Genomic DNA, 21,434 nt, shown 5'->3' on the forward strand with positions numbered 1-21,434 from the left:
TCTGTTGCTACAGTTACAGAAATTAAATAATGGATTCTCAGTTCTAAATGCCAAGCATAAATAACAAGTTTTTAAAGCACAAAAAGTGCAGATTTTGGCAATATTCTCCTGTGGTATGTGTTAAGCATTTCACAGAAACCATCTCTCAGCTTATACTTGATCACTTTTATGATTTAAACAAATAGCTCCAATTTTAAGCTTGATAACAGGAAGTAAAAGACTACATATGTAACACCTATTGCATGCTTAGAAGTGTACTAACCTCCATCCAAGGACAATAGAAGACTGTGCTTCTACTGCACTGAACTCCACTTGAGAAGTAAAGTACATATATAAATTAACTTTAAAAAGTCAATAAATGAACACAAAAATAACAGAGGAAATATGTGGTCCAAAAACGCGATGGAAAACCAAGACCCAGTAGGATTATTCTGGAGACTCTCTAAATGAAACTGTAAACCAGGTTTGCAGAGTAATGGTGATGAGATTATGACAAATGAACTCAATGGGAAGAAAGAGCACGATGGTATTTAGACCATGCTAACACCAGGCAGGGCAAGTGGCAAGAGGGAGCAGGTAACACTAGGAAGACCATGGAGAAGGAGCTTCCAGTGGCCGTTCTGAAATGCCTTGAAGTAGCCAAGCCAAAGTATTTATTCACTTAAAATGTTCAGGCCTGTTCAAAATTAGAGTTTAGTGCTCTGTTCTAACTGCACTCAATTAAATATTTTCAAGCCATATGCAAATCATAATTGCACTTTCAAATTCTACTCTTGTGGGGTAAAAAACAACTCTCCACACTTATCTCAAACAGTAGTGAAGCCTCGGGGCTCTAGAGATATTTACAGTGAACTCCCAAGGCTTTTATTGCAAAATCTGCCCACTTAGCAGTTTCGTGTTTATATGATAACTAGGGAGTAAAGTACACTCCCGGCCCCAAAACACACACACACACACACACATACACACACACACACACACACACACACACACACACACACACACACTTCTAGCAAGATAAATCGACAGGCTTTCAGCATATGGAAGCATTTTCATATTGTCAGCTCTGGTGGGGTAGGGAGGAAAACAATTTGCAAATGCCATTCAGTGAAATGTACACTTTCAAGTCAGCCTGATTAGACAAAGACTCATGTGGCAAACATTGCATTCAATAAATCCTTTCCCTTTTGTCAAGAAGGGAATGTTCAAATGTGTTTAAAACGCACCCGAGTGATCAAGGAAGATGGAAATTGAGTAAAAACCATAAGATCCTTCAGGACATGGGAGATTTTTAGAAAAACAGTCTGAAATTTGCAAGCAAATGAACTGATTTTTATTTTAAATTCCTTATCCAAATAGTGAAGTGGCGGGAAAAGGAATGAGGCTGAATGGGGCAGCAGTGAGAGAAGGCTAAATAAGAGTCCTCGACGAGCTACACCATGCTCCTTCCCAACACACCCCAAGCCTGTGGCTCCCCCTCACTTCTCTACGTTCTTCCCATTAAACCAGGGAGGGGGACATGTGCAGGGTACAGGGCTGATGAGAAGAAAACTAATAAATGTCAGAGGGTGGATATCAGCAGGGTGCTCTCTGGAAGGATGGGCTGCAGACAGGAGGTGCTAACTCAGGAAATTAGACAGTAAACAAGCAAGTACATATCTACATCTTGCCTTCCCAAGGCCACACTCCCAAAAATCATTAGCTGTAAGGATCAAAGGTAAGATTCAAAAGGTGTAACCTTTTCTAGTCCTTAAATTTCTCTAATTCAAGTGTTTCTGCAATAAAGTAAAGATTTTTTTCCCTAAACACACATATGCACAAATAACAGGGAAAGATTGGTTTTTGTTTTGTTTTGTTGGTTTTCAGTTTTGTGTAAACACCAGTAATGTAGCCACAAGAAAACCAAAAATTTTCAAATAATAACCTGAATCACAGACTCAAATTATAAGTAATCCTAAAACCAAGCCTAAACAGAATATGAGATGGTTAGAATGGAAAAAGTCAAATGTTGAGTCAAGTGTCTCACTCAGGCATCATTAGAGAAGCATCCTCTCAAAATAGATGAGAAATAATGCAGAAAGAACTGCAACTAGACAATGTGCAGAGTGAGAGACTTGGAGCATGCATTCCTAAATGAGATGTCTTTATCAATCCCCTCTCCTCAGGGCCCAGGGAACTCTGCAGAAGAGGAGGCAGGAAGACTGGAAAGACTGTACGGGCCAGAAGGGATGGAGGACACCGAGGAGACACAGAGGACTCACTCACATATGAGCTCACAGAGAGTACTGCAGCATGCATGGGGTCTTGCAAGGGTTCAAGTCAAATAGGGGTCCCAGCCTTGAGAAGGAACAGTGGACACAGCAACTACTTGCAAAGGAAAAATCATTTTCTCCAATGGAGTCTCACCAGGTATATAAACCACTAGGCCCCATGGCTAACAGTAGATGATCAATACAAAATGAACTTAGCAGAATTTTTGTAGATTTTTTTTTTGCTTTGAAAAATCTATTTTCAATTAAAAACAAAAGTCAAATGTGCCTCTGTACTCTCACTTTTCTTCCTATGTCTTTAGGGGTGAAAAGTGGAACAGAAAAATAGACAATGAGGATGGAAGACGGAGGAGCAAGAGGAAGAGAAGGAGTAGGAAAACTGAAAGACTATTAGTAGAACCCATAATGCAAATAGGGTTAAGTCTTAGCAAAAGCATAGAACGTAAAGTCGCCAAAAGAAGCCAGGCCTTCTTTCCCACTGGCTCCCTCTCTGACCTCATTCTTCAGGGCTGTCCTAGAAATACCAAGAATGTTATGAAACACAACTAGCCATATTATTTGTAGGCTACGCTTCAGGTTGTAAATTCATATTATTATTTTATTAACTTTTCTCAGTGAATAAGAAAATGCTGAAACTAAATTTCAGTTATTTGCTCTTTTGTGTGCCTGTGAGCATCAAATTCATGAAAATTTCAAGAGAAAGACAGAAGTAAATTCCTTGTTTATCTAGTAAATTCTGCTTATCTCAGCTAAAGGGCTAGGCCAGCTTGAACTGAAATAGGATAGGGGTTAGGGCCCCTGAGCTACTTGCTAGTTAGCATCTGTCCTGCTCGAGGCAACTTGTACACTTTTGCTTTGACAATTCAAGGCTAAATGCCAATTCTGGTCCTTAGCCAGAAGGAAAAGTTTTTCTTTAATTAATCTCTTCATACAGCAATTCATTGAGAAAATGACAAAATGTAGCTGCACACTGTACTGAAGTGAGCTAATCCCCATGAAGGCTCTGGGAGTTATCCGTCATTCATCAGCATCACAAGCAGTTTTTACAGCCAAGTCAAGGTTCCTAACTTCTCAATCAGCCAGCATCCACTCAGAGCACACTGCAAAAGGCACACAGGAAATAAAGGATATTGCTTTCCAAAACTTGGAATTGTCTTTGGAAAGAGAAATTAACTAACCCATTCAAACTAATTAAAAATAAAGAAATAAACTGTTTGGCATTACATGTTAGTACAACAGGAATTTGAAGTTTAGTAACTAGTTGGGCCAGAAATATCTCAAGTGGCTTTACAATCGTGGAAAGAACATAATGAAATTTGAGTGGACAGAATCAGTAAGAGTTGAAAAGATGGGAGGGTAGACGGTGTAAGTAATGGAATAAAGTAAGAAAGTCAAATTTCTACTCGTGGTCTTGGGGTTTAAGATGGAGTTGAGTCTAAGGTGGAAAAAATTAAGTCAAATAAGGGGTGGTTCCTAACACCAACCTGGTAGCTCACAACTGTCTACAACTCCAGTTTCAGGAGATCAAGGCGCTCTTCTGCTCTCTGTGGGCACCAGGCACATATGTGGTACACATACACACATGAAGGCAAGCACTCATGGGCATAAGTTTTTAATAAATAAATAATTTTTAAAAAGAAACAACAATTGAATAAATGGAGGAAGTTTGGCTTATGGTAGGATTTGAATGCCAGAGAGGCAAATATAAACCCAAAGATTAGATCAATGAGTCCTAATTGGTTATTACAAGGGAGGCAGCAACATGAGTCTCTTTCAAAATAATGGTTTTAAAAACCACATGTGACAAAAATTAGAAGCCAGCCAAGAAGTTGTTGAAGCTACATGTGTGGAACACTAAAAGCTTCAGACTGAGGGTGTCCATTTACCAAACACTGAGCATATACTAACTGTCTCAACTTTATCATGCACATAAGACAAATGGGACATTTCTGGCCCACAGAAACAGGGATGACAAATGTTCCTTGTTTTAAGATTAACTTTAAGCAATTTGTTACAGCAATCGATAACTAACATTGACTGAAGCCAGCAAGGGGACATGGAGCAAGCAGGAGGGAACCAGGAGTTATTAACCTGAAGCCAGTGTTGGAGTGGGTTTTATGTAAACTCTTTGTGCTTTCCCAGGACTGCAATTCCACAGTTTTAAGTTTTCACCTCACTCCAGCCCCACTCCTAACTCAGTCCTCTATCTTATTTATACTGACCTATATGATTCAAAGTTCATAATCTTGCATGTTTTTCTTTCCAAATTATCCTAAATTGGGGGTTAAAATATCAAAGGGCTTTAATGAGTGATAACTACCTAAAGTAATTAGGAAACTGCTTTTAAAGGACACTTAAGAAGAGTAAGAAAATACAGTGTTTAAAAATTGACACTTAAAGTGAACATTGAATGCTCAATCTTTAAGTTTATTCAAAGAACAATAAAATTTTCAATTTTTAAAATGGCCCCAAATTAATCTGCAATTTTGCCACTTAAAATATAAATAGACCACTACCAATCTTAAGAAGCTGTAATCAGGACAAATTCTTACATTGAAAATGTTTGTGGGCTTTTACACAAAACAGCTGCCCCCCAGGACGACTAAAATAACACAAATTAGATGTAATTGAGTTAAAGGACCACACCAGGTTTGTAATTCAATTTGTCCTATGTGGTTTGAGTTTGGGGTTACCCCCCCATCAAACCACAGTTTGAAATTTTCATCAAATGAGAAGTACAGAGGAATAGATATATACAGGGAATGTTTGCATGAATAATTTACATAAAATCCACTTCAACAGTGTGCAGAGTTTTTTGTTGTTTGTTGTTTTAAGTCTGGTAGTGGCACACATTTGTCTGTTGAAACTTCTTGCTGCCAAAAATCTCACTCTTTCACAATGTATGCCATCAGTAAGTTTCACTGTGATCTAGTTTCATAACTTAGCACACTATTTACTGACATACAGAGGAGATTCCAGGTCAGATTCAAACCCACTTCCAGGCTCTAATCCAAAATCCTCAAGGTCATTAATTCTCATGGGTAGAGCCGGGGTTTTTGCTACAACATTTCAGTGGCCTCAGATAGGACTGATTGTCTCTTGTTGATAGATGTGGCTAATTACACTGTCATCACCATATTGGTAGTTTTGTTTTGTTTTATTTTTGTATGGGTCGAGCTATCAGAGACCTAGCTCTAGAAGAATACTGAACTTGAAATTAACCAATCCCTAGCCTTATGTTGACCCAACCAAAGCAATCTGACCACTGGGATTTTTAGGAAAAGAGGTAGACTTAGAAATTTAGTGTTGCTCTTCATCATGCCCCTTCCAATAGAAGTCGTGGGTTTCAGGCAAAATTTGTGATCAGAGTTTCCCAAATGAGTGGGTTAACCAAGGACCTCTTAATTCATGGTGTGATAATAATTCCAACAAAAAGAGTCTAATATGATTATCAAGTTTCATTTTAGACAATCGTAATTAACAACATTTCTCTGATAAATGAAAATTAAAAAAAACACAGGGCTCTGGATATAGTACAGTAGTAGAATGCTTTCCTGGCAAATGCAAACACAGATTTGTTCTCCAGTTACACCTGTGCACAAACAGGCTCACCTGTGTGCGCGTGCGCGCGCGCACACACACACACACACACACACACACACACACACACACACACACAGGATGTGTACCAACTTGAAAGCTAATCAGGAAACAGACTCACATTATTTGATATTACATAAAGTATTTGAGGTTTTACATATATTACAAAGTCATTGTGTCCTTGGGAAGATAAAATATGAATATTTTTATTGAGACAAACTCTGATCTCTAGTTTTGGTTTTGATTTTTTTGTTTTTGTTTTTGTTTTTGTTTTTTTTTACTTTGGCAAAATATATGAAAAGAAGATACCTTAATAACTTTTTCTTGCATAACAGTCCTGAATACCTTAAAGCTGACCCTTCTAAGCCTGAATTCTTCCCAATTATCTTAAAACTTCTAAAACCACACCAAAGAAATTTTAGCTTCTTCAGCTATTCAGGCAATATTGCCATTAATGATGTTAAATGAGCAGGGAAAGTAATTTTAAAGCATATTTTATTCTAACAGTATCAATATCATGAAGACAATTTTTTTCTAGTTGAGAGACTGTTCAATCCTCTGCTTGAGGTATAACACTACCTAAAGTATATGATGAATCTTCTTTAAAAAAACAAAACCCAAGATTCAGAAGTGCTACTTGTTAATTATAGGCATCTCACATAGAAATCAGATGCTGAGTACAAAATAGTTAAGATTACTATTGCCAGATAGGACATGCACAGGGCATGCAAACAATTCTAGATGCTTAACTCTGTTTTTATTCCAGATAAAGAAACAGGCAGTAGACTTGAGGGTGGAGGGATGCACTATTGAGGTAATACTATCCTATATCTTAAATTCATTTATATTGACCCTAGTTCTACACAGATTTAAAAAGCTCAGTTCCAATAAATTAAATGAATCTCAAATTACACAGCCATTTAACAAATGGAATAAATGAGGCAAAGCAAACTGATCTGATTCATCCAAAGCAATGTGTTAAGACTCTACAATGGAGTTAGAAAATAAACAGCAAGCCTTTCCACCAAGACAGCATGATGCAAACAGTCACATGACATTTAGCAATCACAAAAGAAAAAACTCTCACAGGAGCAGTCTGGAAAATATCAAGAACCAGGTGTTCTTCAAGACTCAGTTCAAACTCAAGTACAGTCAACTGCAGTTCGTTGCCTTCAATCCATTCTGCCACAGTAATTTATGTGTACGCATAATGCTTCTAGTCAGTTTACATCTGCAAACACAGAAGAAACAAAGATAGGCAAGTCCCTGGTTGTCCTCTCCAACATGTATCCCTGCCTAATGATGGGTTTCTAAAGCTAAAGAGAAATACAAACAGTAACTTGTTTTGTTTTGTTTTGTTTATCTACACAATCATATTCTATGTAGAATGCAAAATCTACAGACAGAAAGAAAAGTTGTATTGGCATACTCAAGCTGCAAACTAATCAAATGGAAGTTACAGTTTTAGCTCAAATGAAACCGCTGAAATAGAAGAACAAAACAAAACAAAATCTTCTTACAACATCAGTTCAAAATATCTTGCAGCCACTGAGCCTGATCTGAAACATCCCAGAGTGGTTTACCTCCACACTATAAACATGGCTGTCCTACCTCAGTTACAGGTTATACTTGCAACAAGTTTCATATGTATTTATACATACTTGATTGTGGAACACATAGTTTTAAATTGCAATGTTTAATATTTTTGTATGGTAACAGAATAGAACCCAGGTGCAGAAAATACACAGCAAAGGCTAGGGGACTTCAGGCAATCAAGTGGCACTTTTGTTCCCCAAATCAACACCAAACATTGGAAGACTCCCTACACTAAATGGGTGAGAGCAATTTGGAAAGAAGAAAAAGAGTAATTTCGTTAAAAGGGTCCCTCTAAGAAATATCTACATTTATGTACAATTGTTTTTCATGGTTTTATAACAACAAGCAGCTAATCAGAAACAATAAAAATGGAATTTAGGGAAAGACTCTGACAGGATTTGTAACATAAAACACATTATCCTGAGCAGAGGGGAAAATTTACATGACTTTCTATTTGGAGGGTACCTACATGACAGAATTCATGAAGAATATTCTAGCAAAAATAACCATACAAATATAACTTTATAGAAGGCAACATGCAAGCACCTAACTTCCATAAAAGCAGCAAATGAGTAGAGATGTTAGAGTTGGAAAGAACTAAATGCATCACAGAATGGCTGCTGTAGTGGCCTGAGACGGAAGCATTTGTGCAGGTTTTCATGAGAGTTCTACCTGACAGAACGCACTTTGCCTCCAAGAAATAAAAATCCAAGTGACCTGCTCTGAGTAATTCTCTTGTTTTCAAGAATGATCTTAATTTAAAGAGTTTAACAATTATCCTCCACCACCATTCAATTGTATCTTCACTGAGAAGCATAAAATAACTCAAAGTGATACTCTTTATCATTTCACAAAACATACTGGGGTCAGTTAAGAAAAAATGATTGTTTGATAAGTTGTTTTATTTGATTAGTTGTGGTTTGTTTGAGACATGGTACTCACTTAATAGCCCAGGCTAGACCAGCACTCAACAGTGCCCAGAAATCGGAACAATACTCCCACATCAGCCTTCAAAACACTGGGACTAGGGAGTGAACCACTATACCCAGCTTTAGAGGTTTGGTTTTTATTTGTTTTGTTTTTGCTGGAGATTGAACCTAGAACCTCACATATGGCTAAGCTTATGTTTGACCACTAAACTATACCCCTAGCCTCAAAACTGTTAAGTTTTTAAAATGCGTTAATGTGAAACTCTTGGTTCTTATCTACTCATTGCTCCCTTGAAAAGAGAGATAGGGCAGAAGCCTAAGTAGATGTGGATATGAGTTTTCTCTTAATTCTTGAACCTAATCACCATCCCAAGAATCTTCAGTGGCTCTTTTCTTCCATCTCTAGCTGCAAAACTAAGAGCTGCCTCTGGATTTTCCCAGAAGTCTGAAGCTAGTCTGAACCCTGCCTTTGACACTCCATGACTTGTTTCTTTTGTCATTATCTGTGATTATTTCTTGCTATTTTGTTTGGCTTTTGTTTTTGAGACACAGTCTTGCTACATAGCCCAGGCTGGCCTGGTACTCACTGGAGTAAGGTTGGCTTCAATTTTAAGGCAATCTTCCTGCTAAAGCCAAGAGTTGGATTACAGATATACCATTCATTTCCCAGCTAACGGTTTTCTTTACAATCCTGGCTTTCACCGTTCTTCCAATACTAGCAGCAATGTACTAGCCAGGACAGAGGACTCTGTGTGCATGGAGCAAGGACCAGCATAACCAAAAGCACAAGGAAAAGTAAGATTAGGAAACTAGGAAGACTGAAAGTAGGTAAGAGGCTTGCCAAAGAACAGCAGTGAACAAGGAAAAGGGTCTATCCAGTGCAATTTTCAAAGGGATGGCGAAAAGGGAATGAACACTTTCAAAGGCAACTTCTGAGGTAGGGAAAATAGGGCTTTGTTGATAGATTGGTCTCGCAGAAAGGGAACATGAAGACTCAAGATGAATGTGAAGTTTCCACTGGTAAGATGTGGAAGTCATTAATGAAGATAAAAAATATGGGAAGAGGGTTGGTGTATGATGTGCATATGGAAAAATGAGTTTGAAGTTCATTCAACTACATGCTAGATGTGAATTCATTTTTTACTTAATTTTTGTTTAAATTAGAAACAATCCTATTTTACATACCAATCCTGGTTCCCTATCACTTCCATCCTCCCATCCCCCCACCAAATCTCCATCCTACCCACCCACCCCCAACCACTCCTTCTGGGAGGGTGAGGCCTCTCATGGGGGATCATAAATGAGTGTCACATTATTTGGGGCAGGACCTAGGCCCTCCCCTGTGTATCTAGGCTGAGAGACTAGCCCTCCATAGGGAATGTGCTCCCAAAACCCATTTGTGCACTAGGGATAAATACTGGTTCCAATGCCAGAAGCCCCATAGACTACCCAAGCCCCCCAACTGACAGCCACATTCAAGGGGCCTGGTTGGTCCTTTTGTTGTTGTTGTTTGTTTTTGTTTGTTTGTTTGAGTTTTTGTTTATTAGTTTTTTTTCGAGACAGGGTTTCTCTGTGTAGCTTTAGAGCCTATCCTGGCACTGGCTCTCTGAATTCACAGAAATCCGCCTGCCTCTGCCTCCCGAGTGCTGGGATTAAAGGTATGCACCACCAACGCCTGCCCCTGGTTCAGTCTTATACTGGTTCCCCAGCTGTCAGTTTGGGGTCTGTGGGCTCCCACTTGCTCAGGTCAGCTGTTTTCTGTTGGGTTTCCCCAAGCATGGTCTTTACTCCTTTGCTCATTACACCTCCCTCTCTATAACCAGATTCTAGGAGTTTGGCTCAGTGCTTAGCAGTGAATCTCTGCTTCTGCTTCCATCAGTTACTAGATGAAGGCTCTATGATGGCATTTAAGATAGTCATCAATCTCATTATAGGGGACGGGCATTATAGGACTATTGCTTACATTCTTAGTTGGGGTCATCCTTGTGGGTCCCTGGAGTTTTCCCTAGTGCCAGATTTCTCATGTAGCCCATTTCTACTAAGGTATCTCTTTCCTTGCTCTCTTTCTCTGTTCTTCCCCCAACTTGACCTTCCTGATCCCTCATGTTCTCCTCCCCCTTCTCCTCCTCCCCACCTTTTTCCTGCCTCCCTTCCTCCCCTCCCTCTCCCTTCCTGAGTTTACTCAGGAGGTCTTGTCCCTTTGCCCTTCTCCAGGTGGTCCATGAATGTCTCTCTTAGATGTCTCCTTGTTTCCTAGCTTCTCTGGAGTTGTGGATTGTAGGCTGGTAATCCTTTGTTCTATGTCTAATATCCACTTATGAGAGCGTACATATCATGTTTTTCTTTCTTACTAAGCTCCTAAGGATAAGGCTCTTGTTTGCTAATTTCCCCTGTGCTTTGTACCCAGTGAAATGCCATGTGTGCTTAATTAAGTCTATGATATTGGCAATGATGCTAACCTGGGCCAGGAGAATCAAAACTTGACAATATTAAGATACCTCTTCAAAGTGGTTGTGTGGACAGAAAATATGAAACACAATGGTTTGTTTCATTTTTCTGTCAAATTTCTTTTGCTTTCCAAAATAAAGGTGCAATAACAATAGGGCTTATAATAAGAAAATCTGTTGCTAAGAGCAGTCTGTATAGATCATTGTGCCTCTCACTATTTCACATTCTCCACAGTCCAACAATGGAGTCACATCATCTTGAATTCTCTCTCTTGCTCAGGAACCCACACCACTGCTCAAGAGTCTAAAGCCTGCCACACCCACTAGTCAAACATAACCCCAGCAATTTAAAGAACTTGAGGGGAAAAGAAGTAGAGGGGGTGGAAACCTCACTGCTGTTTGATTTTAAAGACCTTGCGGGAGGTATAGAAAAAAAGCAACATTTGCTCTGGTTAATGTTGTTGTGCAATGTTTTCTGGGGTTTGCCTTGTAGGCATGTTGAAATCATAGCTAAGTAAATCAGCTCCAGAAACAAAGAAGCAATATTCCCTGCCCCCACCACTCTGAAGGACTAAGTAGACAGCTTCATAGAAGAAATGAGTGATGCATCTTCTCCAGGACTGCCACACTTGGGAGCAACTTTGTTTTTAACCCTCAGCCAGCTGAAACTTTTGTTTTGTTTAATCTCAGTAACCACAGTAAATTCCGAATGTTTTACAAGTGACTGCTCTCCTCCTCACCAGAATCACATTAGCTTTCCTGTCTAATTCCTGGAGCTTGAAGGTTCAATAATGGCCAAACAGCTAGTCTCTTTTTGTGATGAAGAAAATGTTTATAAATTAAGTGTGAAGTGGGCTACTATGCGGTTCTCATCTTCTCTGCCTGCCTCTCTCATTTTCTATCTGCTAGTGTATGTGTGTGTCTGTGTGCACATGCACATGCTCACACACCTTGATGGGCATGCAGAGGTCAAAGGACATCTCTGAGGAGTCAGTTCTTGGCCATTCACCTTATTTTGAGGCAGGGCCCCTCTTGTTTCTGTTGCTGTGCTCTGAACACCAGACTAGGTGGCCCACAAGCTTCCAGGCAATTCTTGCTGTAGGAGCCATGGGATTACAGACGTGTGCTACCGAATCTAGACTTTACATGGGTTCAGGGAATCCAAACACGGGTTGTCAGCTTTCCTTGGTAAGTGCTTTTACCAAATGATCCATCTCTCTAGCCCTCCCTCTGCATTTAAAACAAAGCAAAACAAAAAGCATTCATGTTTACTTTGGGGGAAACAACAACATAGGACACCAGGAGATCCAGGCTCAATTTCATTCACTTCAGTTTCCCAAACTTAATGTTAGGGAAATACTGGTGGTTTTCAAAGACCCCTTTAACTTCAATACACTGATGCTAGGCCCTGGAATTTAGCTCAGGGTAGAATTAACATGCAAAAAGACCTGAGTTCAATACCTAGCCCACACACACACACACAAAAAAAGGGGGGGGGGTGAAATGGGAACTCTGGCCAAAACCTGGTTAAAATTATCTAATATGCATAGCTTTTGACTATACTCTGTGTGAGGTGATCAGTCAAGAGTTATAAATTGTTTTATTTCTGAGAAAGACACCACCACTTAGACTCCAGTCCATCTCTGTCATTACAAATAAAGAAGCTGAGATGAGGACCCATAAAATATCACACTGCTTGTAAAAGTGGCAGACAGAGGAAAGTCATGGTCAATTTTAAAAGAAAGAGGCATAAAACTGTGCAAGCACAAATTAATTTTTCACCATAATAAATTCAATATAGCATTTTCATTAAAGTTCCCCCATTGCAAATACTCAAATAGAAAATAACCCCCCCAAATGCAGCAAATCATCTAAAAATCTCACCATCACGGAAGCTATCCAACAATCACTGAATCATTCCAGACAGCCATTCACATATACACACAGACAGATGGAGATGTAGAAATAAATTTATTACTTCTGGGCTAAGACTGTAGTCACTTTTTCAAAAAACAATTCTAATTTTATTTGAAACCTGCAAAAGCTGAAATGAAGGTCAAGTATTTAAACTTTTAAATGATTATTCACTCAAGACACATTAACTTTGAATAGACAGCAAATATACTTCCAGGAAGTATAACCAACAAAGTTTAATATTTTTTTCATGAGAAACTGACTATAATAAAATTTCTGGCAGGTAGACCTTTAAAATTATTCTAAATATAATGTAATATTCTAAATATAATGTAACACACACACACACACACACACACACACACACACACACACACACACTGCAGGTGCCAACAGACTCTAGAAAAGAGCATAAGATCTTCTAGAGCTGCAATTACAGATGGTTGTGAGCCATCGAATTTGGAAACTGAGACCCAAACTCCAGTCCTCTGAACCACTGAGTCTCTCTCTCTCTTGCCCAGTGGTTTGAGACCTTCCTAGTGCTGCAACCCTTTTAATTCAGTTCCTCATGCTGTGGTAACCCCTTCCCCCCACCATAAAATTGTTTTTGTTGCTGCTTCATAACTGTAATTTTGCTACTGTTATGGATCATAATGTAAATATCTGTGTTTTCCAATGGTCTTGGGTGACCCCTGTGAAAGGGTCATTTGGCAAGCCCCAAGGGATTATAACCCACAGCTTGAGAACCACTGTCTAGCCCCTCTAGTTTTTGTCTTTCCACTTTTTCTTGTCCTCCTTTGACTGTGAGATCTCCAAATATAAGAGAAACATAAAAAGCCCCCAAAGGGCCATCAAGTTGGTTCAGGAGGTAAAGACTCTTGTTGCCAAGTCTGATGACCTGAGTTCAATTGCTGTGACCCACATGGTGGAAGGAATGAACAGACCCCTCTGACTTCCATACATACATGGCATGCAACACCCACATACATAAACACACATGAACACCAAATAAATAAAACATTTTTAAAAAATGATTAAAGAAGCTTCCCAAATAGTGGGAAGAAGCCAGGGCCTTTTTCATCAAGGATTTATGTTTTTGTTTTTTAATAAGAAAACAGCATTTTGCTGTTGCCAGTTGACTAATGTCAAGGCTCCAGTGATCCTCCTGACACAGCCTCCCAAGCAGCTGGGAATGCAGGTGCCTCCCATGGCAGGCTTATCTCCAGTTTTGAAAAAGACTCTGGTTTTGAAATGCATCATAAGAAAGAAAAAGTTTGCATAGAGACTGCCTGGGCTCCAGGCACAATGAACATCTTTCAGGCCCTCAAACACGCCACGCTCTTTCACATCCAGGTGCTTTACATCACTTTAATCACGCCTCTGTCTCCTCTCAACTTAATCAAGCCAAATGTAACCCAGCCAAACCTTACTCAACTTTCCCTAGGGGCAACACTTTTGAGTTTTGCTTTTATAGTTTCTCAAACCTTTCTAGATCTTCTTTCCCCTTCTATGCTGGTGCTTGCCAGATCCCATTTTATCATCTATTCCCTTATCTCAACCTCTCCTAAGACTGAAAGGAATCTTCCACCCAACTCCAGCAAAGTACAAGCTACATGGTGTCTTTGTTTCTATTTCTGCTACTATGATAAAATACCCTAAGAAAAGCAACTTCAATAAGGAAGCTGGGGTTTTGCCCACGGTTCTCCATGGTGGGAAACTCAAGGCAGCAGAATCTTGAAGCAGCTCTGGTCATACTTGTAAAGATTCAGTCAGGCATTATGCTGGCCTGCCCCTGTCACTAGGCAGAATGTACTCAGGCAGTACTCAGGTCAGCCCAGGGTTCCATGAATCCAAGTCTGCACGCAGGTGCAAAGGACCCCTTTAAAAGACAGACACCGCCCACTTATTCCCTCTTGCTCTTTCTGCTCTTTCCGGCTCTCCTCTCTGTCTGCTCTTTCCGCTCTTTCCAGCTCTTCTCTCTCTCCGCTGTCCTCTCTTTATGCTCCTGTCTCCCTCTTCTCTTCTGTCCTCCCTCTGTATCTCTTTACTTGTTTTCTCTTTCCTTCTCCCTCCCTCCCCTTTCTGATAAAATTTCTCACTCAAGTTCTGTCTGCCTGGCGTGTTTGTCCCCCTCCTCGGTCACCCTCGCCCGCCGTCCACCATGTAGGACCCCCTTCCAGCTTTATCCTACCATTTGAAGCAAAAGAACAATACTACATCTACAGTCTAAGAAGACAACAATGAATGTGTGAATGTTGCTCAGTTTCCTTTCTCCAATTACACAGTCTAGGATGCCAACCAAGGAATGTAGTACCCACAGTTAGCAGCTCAGTTAACATAACACAGATAACCCCCAAGGGCACACCCAGGCCCTTCTCCCAGCTGATTCTAGAGTCTATCAGGTTGACAACTGACACAACTCTATCCCTTATCCACCCCTGTAAGTCATAACTTTCCACTCCTTGTCCTCTCAGTCTCCGGTTATCACATAATGTAAAATTTACTCCCATAGATATTACCCATAGCTATTACCAGTTCCAACACTTTCAATGTCCAAAGTCTCTTAGCTGTGAGCTCCTATCAAATCAAAAACAAGTTAAACTTCAAAACTAGAATGGTGCAAAGTAAACATTCCTATTCAAGACGGAAGAACCAGGGCACAGCACGAAACAGTCACACCAAAGCAAAACCATGACCCAGCAGGGCAAACACCAAATCTATATCTCTTTACCTGGCACCTAGGGACTCAGGATGGAATTGTCTGTACTCTGAGCAGCACAGGAAAACTCACCCTTACAGCTCTGCTGCCCATAGCACATGCCATTCTTTAGAGTTAACTCTGCTCCATACAGAATGCAGCTTGCCTGGCAGAGGTCCAGTGGTTCTGGCATTCCCAACATCCTGGGGTCTCCATTACATTTTGCCTTCACTGGCACAGTTTCATACAATCTCCTCTCAGGATGTCTCTTTAGGGACTCTAACCCTGACACGCATTGCCTAGTCTTGGCTTTTTACCATGATTCCCTCAATCTTACATCTTTCATGCCTTCAAAACCCCTACTATATGTGTGATCTTGCCAAGCTTGCTGCCAGCCGTGGACAGAGCCTGGTCCCCTTGGATGCATAGATTCCTAGGCAGTTCTTTTGCAGAACATGGGATTCCTTCAACTTAGGCTTTCTTCTTTTAAATAAACCTGGATCTTAACAAGATGAAGTCACCAAGTTGTGGTTTTTTACCCTCAAAACACCTCTGCTAAAGTTTCCCTTTAATAGTACTGATCATTTTAACAAGGGCAACTGCTTTCTCAGCACTGGCCTACTGTCTTGAAATTCTCTCTGCCAAACAAATTAATGCATAGTCTTCAAAACCAACTTCACTTAAGTTCTCAAGACACAAGCAGAATGAAATCAGATTCTTGCCCCTAGCACAGCTCCTGATAGCCTTCTAGCTCCCCCTCTGAAACTTCATGAGCCAGACCTTCACTATACACATTTCTCTCAGCATTCTTGTCTTTCAAGCCTCTATTTAAATATCCTTCTATGCTATGCTTGCAGCACTCAAGGACTTTTGTAGCCTCGAGCTCCAAAGTCTTTCACATTCCATCTGAAAACCAGTTCCAAGGGCCTAAGAACTGCATGGTCAGGTTCAGCAATGACCCCACTTCTGATACCAATTTCTGTCTTGTTTCTTTTTCTGTTGCTGTAATAAGATACCTTGACAAAAACAACTTAAAGAGTTTATATTAGCCCATCATTCAGGGTACAGTTCATCCTGGAGGGGAAGTTAAAGCAGCAGATCCTTGAAACAACTGGTCATATGACATCCACATTCAGAAAAAGAGAATAATAAATGCATGCATATTGATTGGTCCCCTTCATCCATGTACAGTTCAGTATGCCAGTCAGGGAATGGTGACACCCACAGTGGGCAGGTCTTCCCATCTCAACTAACATAACCCAGATAATTCCCCACAAGCATGACCAGAAGCCCATCTCACAGGTGAGTCTAGTTCTATAGAGTTGACAATACTAGCCACCACAGCAGGCATTTAATGACGTTTGGTGGAATAGATGAATGACAGGCCACTCACATGACTGACACAATTAAAATGTTAATACACCTCTAGAACACTATTTCCCAGTGAGAATTTATGCAAAACTAGTAATATGTACTATTTATGTTGGCCAGGACTCTAGTCACTAGCCACATGTGGCTACTCAACACTTGAAACTTAACTAGGGCGTTTTCATTCACTAGTTACATATGGTTAGTGATGAACATATTGAACAGCTTAAATCTAGAGTTTCAGTGGGCACATAAAATATTATACACAACCTGGCTTGCTTACATTTTATACATACTAAACTTTGAAGCAAAGCTTACTGATATAATTCACATTATTCCATTAATGAAATCCCTCATAATTGATTATGTGCATTCTGAGGGCAAGAATTAGATCTTGCTCATAATACCTTACATATACCAAATAGTTAACATTTTAAATATTTTTTAACATTCCATTAAGCTGAATGGAGATATTTATGGCTCAAATTTAAATAATATACCATCTGGTTTTCTTTCTTGGTTTAAGAGCAATGGGATTAAAAAAACAAAACTAAGCAAAATTCCAGGAACCAACAATAAAGAAAAGCTATGCTATCAGAACTGAGCATCCTCCCCCATATCAAGGCCCTATATTTCTACCTTAGCTCCATCTCAGTTTGTGCTGTTATCTTTGCCATAACCTGACTCCATCCTACTCATCCACAGTCTTCACATGCTGTCTGTTCACACCCCCTGCTTCATAAAGCATTCATGTTAATGAGAGAGCCAAACCTGTCATGCCCCCATGATTAAGTCCTCTCTGTTGCACAGATGTTTGAACACTTACTTTCCCCTTGCTAGATAAAATGTTTCCAAGGAGATTGTAATATTTTATTAATCTTGTTCTTTCTGCAACACTCAGGATAACATTGTTTACTAGGTGGGATTAGAATATCTATAGAATTACTGAAGTCACTAAACAGCTGATGTAGGTTATTTGTTAAGAGAACAATTTTAGGTATTGCTCAAGATGTCAAAGAACATCTGATTCAGAAGTCAGATGTTCAGAAAGAAAGAAAAACATAACAACAACAACAAAACATGCTTTTACTTTGCTCCCAGAATGAGTGGCAGTCTACCACCAATGTCTTATTCGTTATTTATGGATGTAAGACACCATGACATTTCCAACTCCTACTTCAATTTTGGATCAGTAAGGTACTTGTTCCCTCTTGCTCCTCTTCTGCTACTATTCCTTCTTCAGGTTCTTCAGAGGAATGCCACACTCTATCTTAAGTTTAACATAAGGTTGAATGTTACTCCCCCCTACCTGAAGATAGCAACTATACAATCTGTCCTTCAAAAGTTATTTTGGACACAGCCAAATGTCAACATATCATTTAGAAGCAAGTTTAAACCACAGGACATGCACACAATTTCAATAAAATGTTGCTAATCTTTATAAGCAGTCTTGTTTTGTTTGGGTACATCATTTATTAAATGTAAACATTTGCTAAATGTTTAACAAGATTTAGCATTACTTTTCTCACTGTATGTTCCATCATTAATTTCACAGACACTCTTCATTTACTCTTCTAGGCACAGATTCTATTACTGTTTGAAATAGTACACTCCTGTGTACTTAATATTGACAATTATACTTCAAAATATATTACTACATTTAAGAAGTTTTGAAGTGTTTAACTCCAGTTATCATTTTTTCAATAAATGGAACTGGAGAAAATTCTGTATACATAGGTTGCACAGTACCTGGTTAGCTAAGAAGATAATTCTTAAATCTTTTATGAAAATACTGGTATGATAGGAACAATAAAAAAATTAAAGAAATTCTGGAAGTAGCATGGAAAGAACTGAGCTTCTATGAAAACATGGTCATATTTCATTCTGGCCTTCTTTGTCTCTGTGAAAGCCTTTTTAGACTAATCATTCACAAGGCATTTGGAAATATCTTCTGTTTTCACAACATTTATAAGTCACATGAGGGGCAAAAATGTTTCTATATGCTACAAAATGGTTCCATCAGTTTTATAAGACAAGAGGAAAGTGTCACTATTTTGCAAATGTGCAGTAAGCTATGAAAGACACCCCTATGACAATGAGGAACCTTCAGGGTAGACCATAAACAACCCAGAAACCACATGAGATCACCTCACAAAACAAGAGTGTAGCATAACGTTAACTGTTATTTACATAATTACCAATTGTACTGCTAAAACAGGTTCTAAATCCAGATAAGCCCAAAATATCACCACTGGTGAAGTGAGAGTCTCTGCCTTACTCTTCTGATTCTTGAGTCGTGCAGGATCAAGAGCAAACAGCCTCTAATTTTCCATTTCTATCTGTGTTGTTAATCCTCCCTACCCAAGCCTTTAAAACAGAGGGCATAATCCTTGGTGAAAATGGATGCTATATCAAATGCTAAAAGTAGTTCTTTTATTTTAGTAAATAAACTACTTAATACTCAAACTCTTAAAGGTTTATAAAAATTTCACTTGACAGTACCACCCTACCTACCATAGAAAAGAGAAAGGTCCCAAGTTTCTGATAAGCAGAGAATGTCATTGTTATTACAACCCTCACCCAATTCCAGAACAAATGAATGGTATTGCATTTCAGTAGATTGCAAATCACAGAATTCCAACTGCATAAACAGTAAGAAAACCCACTATCAAAACAAAAATACTGAAAGTATGTGTAGTTTGTATCTACAGACTTTGTTTGATTCCATGTGTTCGAGATAGGTACCATTTCACCTTGTCCACAACACACCCAAAGTTCACTGCATATTTGTAGAAAATGTGGAGTGATTCTATGACCAGAGAAGTTCCAAATGCCTCCAAGTCCCAAGTCAATCTTGGGAATTCCTCAAAGAAACCATGCCACGTGAATGAGCACCTTTAAAGGAGGACCATCTCTAGTCACATTCTGCCATGGCAGCTGTTTCCTATAATTGTAAATATCCAAGATATATTGGAAGTGGGCTACATAGAATTTTCCTCTAAGATAGGAGAGTCAGGGGTGTTTATTTGGGGCTGGAAGTACCTCACTGGTTAAGAACACTTGCACTTTTGAGGAAGACCCCAGGTTCAGTTCCCATCATCCATATGACAACTCACAACCAGCTGCAATTCCAGGGGATCAGACAACCTCTTCTTGCCTTAGACGGCACCAGGAATGCATGTCGTACATATATACACATACAGGCAAAACACTCATCACACATTTGAAATGAAAACAAATGTTTTTTAAGTGTTTACTTATTTATCTCCAAGTACATCTCACTATATAGCCCAGACTGGCCCTGAGACCCTAGGCTCATACAATCTTCTTGCATAAGCCTTCCCAAGTGCCTAGAACTACAGAGTCACACCACTGTACCAGACTCAATAAAATATTTGAGAAACACCCTTAGCCAGGTGCAGTGATACAAGCCTGTACTCCTAGCTGATGCAGAAAGACCACTTGAACTCTTGGGTTCCTGGCCAGCTTAGAAACACTGGAATTTCATGTGGTTTGGATGGGGTGGCAGGGAGAATGGCATTAGTTGGATACCTTACTGAAAACATAGCTGGGTTGGGGTGCAGCGTATTGACAAATTAGTTATCTAGTGCATATAAGGCTCTAGGTTCAATTCCCAGAGAGGGAAGTGCAGAGAAGGGGAAAGTAAAAAAAAAAAAAAAAAAAAAAAAGGAGGGGGGATGGAAGGGAGGGAGAGAGGAGAGGTAGGAGGGGAAACCAGTCCCTTTGACTGATTTTTCTATTATCACATATTTATCTATAATGAAAAGCAACTTACAGGTTGACATTAAGTACTGCCTGACTGAAATTTCAATAAAATCTATTGTTTTTAATACCATCTATTTTTGAAAACACACGCACCCACTCATAAACCTACAATGATTTGAAATTTATTAATTTTTGTTGAGGTTTTCTCCCCACAATGTGCAACTGTTGGAAAGCAGAGCTTAGTAAGAGGATTTAGACCATGTCAGCCATGCTTCTACAAGAGGATTAATGGTTCCTTGGGGGAATGGGTTAGCTACTAGAGAAGTTGGGTCCTTCTTTTTCCTTTACACAAACCCAGTTGCCCTTTTGCTTCCCACATGATGCTAAAGCTTCACAAGGCATTCACCAAAAGTCAAAACAATACAAGAACCATGCATTTGGATACCCCAGCCTCCAAAATCAAAGTAAAAATAAACTTCTTTTATAAATTGCACCATCTCAGGTATTCTGTTATAGCAACAGAGAACATACTAACATAAACACTGCAAGTCTAAATAGTCTTAAGTTGAATTAAATTTTGTCTCCTAAGTCATTTGCTTCAAACATAACAACCTCATTCCAAGAAAGATCCTATTTTTAACTATCAAGTATAGAGGTTAAATTACTGATTTGACTTTCAGTAAAAATGTTGGATATAAAAACAACTACTACTTTTTAAAAGCTAAAAGAAAGACAAAGAAAAACACTAAGAAAAATAAGCATTTAATGCAATATTTTCCTTGGTCAGAGACTAAAATGGGAACTAAGGATACACGGTCAAAAGCAGATATTGTCCCTGTCCTTATGAAGCTCCTAACTAATATGATCCCATTGTTAGAGTTTTGTC

At 39.3% G+C, this 21,434-nt stretch overlaps 1 protein-coding gene across 9 annotated transcripts in view; it reads right to left on the minus strand.

Annotated features, from left to right (window-relative positions):
* The window catches only part of Rad51b (RAD51 paralog B), a 521,906-nt gene that overhangs the window by 418,022 nt on the left and 82,450 nt on the right, over positions 1-21,434 (minus strand). Inside the window, exon 9 of one of the 9 annotated variants that reach the window (XM_027418391.2) lies at positions 3,282-7,101. The exons of the other annotated variants lie outside the window; for them this stretch is intronic. Within the exon in view, the coding sequence (XP_027274192.1) occupies positions 7,096-7,101 (6 nt within the window). The 3' untranslated portion in view covers positions 3,282-7,095. Of the gene's footprint in view, positions 1-3,281; positions 7,102-21,434 lie in introns of those variants that run through there. 9 annotated transcript variants of the gene reach the window in all.

Source organism: Cricetulus griseus, chromosome 5 (assembly GCF_003668045.3).
Source record: "Cricetulus griseus strain 17A/GY chromosome 5, alternate assembly CriGri-PICRH-1.0, whole genome shotgun sequence".
Classification (NCBI taxonomy): Eukaryota; Metazoa; Chordata; class Mammalia; order Rodentia; family Cricetidae; genus Cricetulus; species Cricetulus griseus.